The sequence below is a fragment of the Nuphar pumila genome, chromosome 1 (genome assembly GCF_984573655.1).
Source record: "Nuphar pumila chromosome 1, dmNupPumi1.hap1.1, whole genome shotgun sequence".
Classification (NCBI taxonomy): domain Eukaryota; kingdom Viridiplantae; phylum Streptophyta; class Magnoliopsida; order Nymphaeales; family Nymphaeaceae; genus Nuphar; species Nuphar pumila.
This window is the reverse complement of record NC_143249.1, coordinates 7,145,234-7,153,115: the sequence shown is the minus strand read 5'-3', so window position 1 is coordinate 7,153,115 and position 7,882 is coordinate 7,145,234. Positions and strand designations below refer to the sequence as shown.

General features: G+C 37.8%; 1 protein-coding gene across 1 annotated transcript; it reads left to right on the top strand.

Moving 5' to 3' along the window:
- Positions 1–4,620: 4,620 nt before the first annotated feature.
- Positions 4,621–5,697, top strand: LOC149847836 (UPF0496 protein 1-like). The gene has a single exon (XM_090002419.1). It carries the CDS (start codon positions 4,621–4,623, stop codon positions 5,695–5,697), a length of 1,077 nt encoding a protein of 358 aa, XP_089858545.1.
- The last annotated feature ends 2,185 nt before the right edge of the window (positions 5,698–7,882 follow it).

The following is a 7,882-nucleotide window of genomic DNA, read 5'->3' as shown; positions in this document are numbered from 1 at the left end:
AGATTTTTTTAGACTTTTTCTTAAATTTTTTAATTTTCTTATTATGTGCTAAAATAAAATCTTAATTTTTAGCTAAAAATAATGCATTGGAGGCTTTGTAGGGTTTAAGGAAAAAGTAATTATGTATAAAAATAACCCCTACATGCCTAAGGTTTCTAGAAAATTCAAAGTACATTTTCTTAAATTGTTTCTTTTGAAATTCAAATTTACCTTAGAAAAATTAATTAAAATAAGTAATTTAAATATGTATGATTTTGAGAATGTAATTACTAAAACTTAATTAGGCTAGATTCAATTTGTATTTCATGTATTTACATTTTATGTGAATTACAAGTTCATTTAGGAAAAATCTTGTTTGAATTTAAAATAAATTTAAATAGAATTAAGTTAGAATTTAATGGAATGTATTTCAAAATTAACTAAGATTTATAAAATGGTAAGAGTTCATAGGTGAGTTATCCCATCCTATGTGGCATCCTATTTAAAGTTTTAAATTATAAAAAGAAAAAATAAACTTTAAAATAATGTTAAAATAAAACTTACCAAAAAACAAGGCAAGCTTTGAAAAAGTCAAGGTAAATCTTAGAGGTCTTCCATTAATGGCGCCAACCTTAGAGGTCTCTAGATGGGGCTGGACCATGAAAGAAAAAAGGAAAGAAAGAGTAGAAAGAAGAAGAAAAAATGAAAAAAAAAATTAAAGTTGAATTAGTCAACTTGCTTGCCAAGCAAGCAAGTTGCCAAAGTTTGCAAAATTGAAGGTTTGGCTCCTATAGGGGGATCAACCAACCCTTTCCTTGTAGATTAGATATTATATATTATACACTATATAGAATATATAATATAGTACTTAAGCTATATTAGCAAATAGAAAAAAAATAAGATAAATAAAATTTAAAAAAAAAATAGGAAAGTCGGTAGGCTTGAGATATAGTAAGTACCCTTGGTTTAGTTCAAGGACTAGGATTTATCCCATCCCTTGACCTAATTCAAGAACCTATATAAGGAGAGGAGGGGCTCACGCCCCCCCCCCCCCCCCCCCCCCCATTTTGCTCTCTTTTAATCTCTTTCTAGTAGTGTTTTCACCCTTTAAGCTACAAAAGAGGCTTATAACTTCTACATGGTTCAAAGAGGTGTTAGGAGGTTGTTCTCGTGTTTGTAACGTGCATAAAATGGTCCGATCATGTGAAAATACTCATTGGTTTGCGTAGGAGCAAATGTTTCAACAAAAAGTAGGAGGATCTATACTTCTCTTGTGAAACGAAATTTATTTGAGCTCTTTTTATATCTTTTTTTCTAGTGGGTTCATACCTTGCCTTAGTCAAGGCAATGTAAGTCGAGTTTAGGGTTTAGCTTAAGTTAAGCATAAGTTTACTTAACTTAGTTGAAAGACTATCTAAGGTGGTTCGTGTCGAGTTGTTCGGTCTCACCTAGCCCAAAGCATGGGTTGACATTTGTGAGCAGAGAATAAAGTTGCATTAATACTTATTGCACAAAAGATTTGATCTTAAGTAGGACAACTATCACTGAAAGATAGCTCGTGTAACGCCAGCTTGTGAGTGTACTTAGATCAAGTTTAGTTGTCATACACGTTGAGTGAATAGTTTTCCCAACATGTCTTTCCTTATTTGAGAGGGATACAGTGCCACTACCATAAAATGCCACAACATAAATGAAATCTGGTCTGGTATTGGGTTCACTTGTAGGAGGCACTGGTTTCTAATGTGCTTAAGGACAAGTTTGATATGCATTTAGACATGAGTTTCTTACTCTTTTTTTTAAACTAATTTTGTGCCAGTAATAGGTATTGGTGTGCCTGAACGGGATACACATGTCCAAATAGAGTTTCTATGCAACTATGCTCTTTGTTTTGTATTACCCTTTATAGCAGCTACCACTTTTTGAAATGCACAATCTCCATCTGACTACTCGTAATTCCCTTACACGGACATCTAGGCAGTTCCAATCAAACATAGTGGAAAGAGCTCCATTTGTATCCCCAGAGGATGGAAGATGCTTTCTTAAGAAAGGTCTCGACCCTTCAAAAACTCTTATATGCTCTCATATGGGAAGACACTTTCCTAATGGGAGGTGACATTTTTATAGGAAACAGACCACTTCAAAAAAAACATGGGGCCCACCAAAAAAGATGTTTGTTTCACTCATTGTGGGATAAGGCTCATTTTTCATATGAAAATTGGTCATTTCCACATTTTGGAGTGAAATAAATAGCCCCTAATCTCTATCCTATGGGGATAATCGAATGATTTATGAATAGCTTTCAGGTTTTAGTCCCTCATAATTTTCCTATCAGGGATCCAAGAAATGTTTGGTTGAAGGAAAGGAGAACCTTTGGCCCACCTAAAGTATGTTTTACATGCAAGAGCACAAAGTTAGGTCCAGGCCAAGCATGGTGCCAAACAGTTGCACATGGAATCCGGTGTGACAAATATTGGAAATATTTTGAAAATGTCCTGGAAAATCATGATATTTTAGTTGTTGTTTTAAATGTCCAAAATTTCATGATATTTTCAAAATCAAGATATTATCATTTAAATGAAAATATCATAATTTTATGATATATTTACCTTTATATTGGCTATATCTTGGGTTTTTATTGTTAGTCCTTTTCATTTTTTAGTGTATTTGTTTTTGTCATTATTTTGAAGATAAAACTTGAAAAAAAATCAAATTCTCATGTATACTACAAGGTCTTTATATTTGTTGAGAACAATACACGTAAGAAGATAGGCGTTGCATCCATTGAAAATAAAATGAGAGAGAATCGTTTACGGTGGTTTGGATATATTCGACGAAGGCCTAATGATGCTCCAGTTAGAAGGATGGAGAAATGAAAAAATATATTAATTAAAAGAGGTCAGGATAGGCCTAAGAAGACTTAGATGAAGATGATAGAAAAGGATATGAATGCTTTGAACCTCACCGAGAACATTGCATTGGATAGAAATGATTGGAGGCAAGGGATTCATGTGGAAGACCCAGAATGATTTTTTTTTATTCATATCGCCGACCCCAATTGTTTTGGAATGAAGGCGTAGTTGTTGTTGTTGTTGATGATGATTGTGTCATATATGAGATACCAAACTAAAATTCCCGTTTGAATGTTTTTGCAAATAACTTGGTACTTATACATGAAATGCTGCTGTAGTACTAGAAAATCATGGTGGTAGGTTGTATCTTGGTACTTATATATGAAAGATGTAGTTGTAGTAGTATCTTCTCAATTAAACCTTATGATGTGCTCAATATAGTTTATTTGATAGAAATTGAATCATTTTTTTTTGACATAAAAGTAAAAAAATTTCAAGTCATTGATACATTGTGATCCAGGTTTTAAAAAACATACACATATGATCAACTAAAAAAGTTTAAGAAATTTGACAATCTAAAGCTTCGGTTAAGTAGGAGTAGGTACTACGGAAGCACTTATATACATATATATATATATATATATATATATATATATATATTATTGAGAGAAGTTATTTATATTTATTTAGATAAATAACACTTTTTTGGGTTTGGCAGCTTTTTTAAGCAAGTTTCGATCAATATAAATACAAAGGTATATTTTTTGTCTTCAGTTAGACCTGGACTCCTTTTGGACATGGCCTTGACCGTGAGGGCCTAAAGATAATCAGATGGACACACTGTTATCCAACAGATCGTAATCCTTAATCAAGCGACCCTTTACCCACTAGCTATCTCTCACGGTGAACCAACATCTCCTTGTTCATGATCAGGAGCCATTTGAACGTCTAAGTCTTGAACAAGAATGAGACTACCCTTGTTTAATCAACGGTTTTGATAAAAGGGAAAATGGTAGAAAGGTCCACTAAGCGGTAAAATTGTCTTTTTTGCTACGTGTTGTTCACCTCTTGGGATGGTTAATGAGCCAAACCCAGCTTGTTCAGACTCAGCTCGGGCTTGTAACTAGACGAGCCAAGCTCAAGTCAGCTGAGCAGAGCACAAGCTGGCTTGTGAAAATTATGTGAAATTTGAAGTTTCAACAATGGGATTTGAACCTCAAACTTCTCTCTCACATACCATACACTCTAACCAACTGTAAAATTAAAATTACTTTTTATGATAGATGTTTGCACTTAAATTTAATATGATATATTCTTACGAACTTACATGAGACGAGCGAAGCAGAGCACCATCTGTTCTTGCCCAACTCATGCTCGCGACTCGGCTTGCCCAAAACTGAGCTGGTATTCATAAAAATTTTCAAATATGCAACAGTGATGCTGCTGCTGCCGCTGCCGTTGCCGTGAAGGTTACGTGTATTTGCTTGGAAGCGTGGCCAGCCGGGGGTGGTTGAGGAGGCGTTGAGCATTACACTCCGCTAGAGGACGGATGTGTTCGTAGCTTTAAGGGGCAGGAGGGTGGTCGTGGAAGTGTCTTCCCTAACTTCGGAGAGGGTTCCTCGTCAGTAAAAAACAATGCAAATGTTTTTGCTACGAAGCATCAAATGGAAACACACCACAACATCCGTCAAAGTTATCTGGGTTCATTAAATATTATAAATTCACGGAACTTTTGCTCGTCACATTCAATCTATTGAAGAGAGAGAGGGAGGGATAGAGAAAGCTGAATCTAATGGGAAACGTTTCTTTCAAGCTGGCAGGTCGAGCAGGCGCTGCTGCTGGTACGTACTCAAAGCTTGTTCGTGATTTCAAGGACGAGGAACTCCTTTTAGGATGGTTGCAAGAAATGGAAGCTTTCCTGCAAAGCCATCCCACTGAGGGAGGCCATTCCCTTATTAAGCTTCTCAAACGTGCTGTTTCTTCCTTGCATGAATCCATCACCCAAATCATGAAGGACATACGGCCCTTGCGGCAGGACATGCGGGGAAGCGATGACCTCCATTTCCTCACCGAAGATTGCCTCCACCTCGCCAACCAAGCATCTCTGTTCCTGTACAATTTGGAGGACAACTTGGTGAGGTTCAAGGAGGACCACAAAAGGCTCTCAAACACTCTTAACTGCTGGTTACCACCACAAAAGGAGCAGGACATGGCAGTCCTGGAGGAGCTGAAGAGGTACAGATCAGCCGGAAGCTTCGCCGACAAATGCCTGCGGTCGTTTATGGACTTGCTGGAGCAGCATAATCAGTTGGTGGAGAAGATCATCCTGCAAAGAACTGCATTGAAGAAGAAGCTTAGAATCATAAAACCGCTCAGGAAGGTCATCTTCACTATATTTGCAGGCTTCTTTGCTGCTACCTTGATCTGTTCAGTCATAGCGGCGGTATCAGCTGCAAGTTGGGGGCCGTTGGCTGTGTGGCTGGATGAGCTCCTCAAGGGAGATCAGATGCGTCTCAGTCAGATTGTCGACGACATGGATGGCCTGGAGAATAGAATACGTATAGTGGATGAGTTAAAGCCCATCTGCTCGTCCGTAGAAAAGTTGGAGCAGAGGTTGGCTGCTCATGCAAACAACGTGCATTCCACTGTTCAAGAATCATATAGTGGTGGCGATCCAAACGAGTTCATTTCGCTGAAGGAAACCATCCAGAAGGAATCCATCGATGTACTCACCAGCATCGATGATTTGTTGAAGGAAGTCGAATCGTGCACGAACGACATCGACAGCAGGAGGCGTAAGGTTTTGGAAATGGTGATACCGCTTGCTCATAGCCCAAATAAGAAGCGCAACTTCTGGCTGTGGTTCTGATGAAGAAGGGAAAAATGCCTCGGTGCTAGAAGAAGAATGAAATGCCAAGGTTTCACCGCAAGTGTAGTACTAACCATATAATAATCCTAAATGAAGAAGAGTAACGTATATAGTTTGCGTTGTGCCAAGTTTCCCTCAAATAAAGTCTGAGAGTAGGTGAGTAATTGTCATGAAATGGATATTTACATGGAGATTATGATTGTTCTCAACTTGGAATGGTACTTGGAGGAAAAGAAATGAAAGAACATCCCAAAAAATTTGTAGCGAGAACGAGTACATTATTCATTTTTGCCTGTAGACTGAGGTAGGCCCCGGCACAAGTTTGAACGGAAAGGTTGCTTCACAGAAACTATGCCACTGCCAAAATTAGAGCGTGATCTCAAATGGGTGGTATCAGTTCTGCTTAGATGGGATGATGGCATTAGAAATTAATATGCTTTTACTCTGTTTCAATTTCTCAGTTCTACTACTCTGTTTTCCTCTGATGCATCATAAATCTTCATATTTTGTTAGCTGGTATCTGATGCGAGTGTGGCTTCGTTTTCTTCACTGTAATGACAGCGTTTCGATGTTTCATAAAATTTGCTTCTTATACTTTCTTTTAAAAATGTAATGAAGGTAATAGAGGTGAAGAACTATGTGCTGGTCATATTCGATGCTATTGAAGGCACCAAACTATTGAGCCTAAAATCTTACATCCATTCTTTATCGACTCAATCCAACTACGTACGTGTCTTCAGCATGGATTGTTAATTAGCTAAGGATCAAACTTTGGATCGTGTTATTCCAATATAAAAAATATGATTTTTTGAATAGTAAAATTTTAGTTTGAAGCCTTTAAAAAATATGCTTACATGATTTTTTTTATATTGACACACGGAGAACCGCCCCGAAGATTAGAGACCCAGCCATGCTGACTCTGCCTGCTGTGCTTACGATCACTATCTTGCGGCGTAAAAAAAACTTTGTAGATCACATTCATAATGTCTCTGACCTACAAAAGAAATCTTGAAAAATATGAAAAGAATGTGATTTATATACTCGATAGTTTCATACCTTCAATAGCGCCAAATATTAAGTCTCTCTCTCTCTCTCTCTCTCTCTCTCTCTCTCTCTATATATATATATATATATATATAGAGAGAGAGAGAGAGAGAGAGAGAGAGAGAAAGAGAGAGCGAGAGATATGTGAGAAATTTTTAAATGCACAACTAATTTTGTATCAATAATAAAAAACATTCTTTTAAGTTTTTCAAATTTTAAGAAGGCACCTAATCTTCCTCGTGGTTAATAAAAAACGTCCAAGAGTTATCTTAGGTTAGAGTTGCAATTAACTACAACTGAGAATTATGTTTTTACCCACCTCTCTGTCTCTCTCTCTCAGCGAGGGTCCGACCGCCAAAGCATGATCAACACCGGACTCAGCCCTGGTCTGCTCTCCGTCGCCTCTATCCCCCTCCCGTTCTCCCTGTGCTCCACCCCTCTTTCTCCCCCTCCCGTTCTCTCGATACTAGAACCCCCTGCGCTCTACCCCTCTGCTGGGATGAAGGAGGGCGTTTTTGTGGGAGCATGCATGTTGAAGAATGGATGAGGGTGTTCTGTTGAGGCAGTGGGAAGAACTGTTCCAAGCCCCCATCAAAGCCCACCCCTTCAGCTCCACTGGACCCTTCCCATTCTCCCTCTACTGGAACCCCCATCAAAGCCCATCGTTCCCACTTCGCTTGACCCCTCCTCTTCCCCCTCTGCTGGAACCCCCATCGAAGCCCATCCCCCCCCCCCCCCACTCCGTTGCACTTAACGACGGTGTTCCCACTTCGATTGGGATTTTTTTCTTCTTCATGTGGTATAGATGATTAAGACTGCGGTTTTAGCATTTCATAACATGAATAATGCAAAAGAAATTATGTCATGCAAGGATTTTAATGTATTTTGAGCATTTTTATGTGTGTTGCCCTTGTCTGAATGCATTTTTGAACATTTCATAAAAGAAATTATTTGATACAAGATTTTTTTTTATGTATGTTACCCTTGCCTGAATACATTTTTTTAGCATTTCAGCACATTTGCTGTATGAATAATGTAATCGTGCAAGGATTTTTATGGAAACAATTGTAGGGATCTTTTGTAGCTTTTTTTTTTCAAAATGAATAACTTTGTCTTTGTCATAAAAATGATGGTTCCCAAT

Excerpts from the sequence above, each read along its gene's own strand:
- LOC149847836 (XM_090002419.1), top strand. The coding sequence starts at position 4,621 with ATGGGAAACGTTTCTTTCAAGCTGGCAGGTCGAGCAGGCGCTGCTGCT.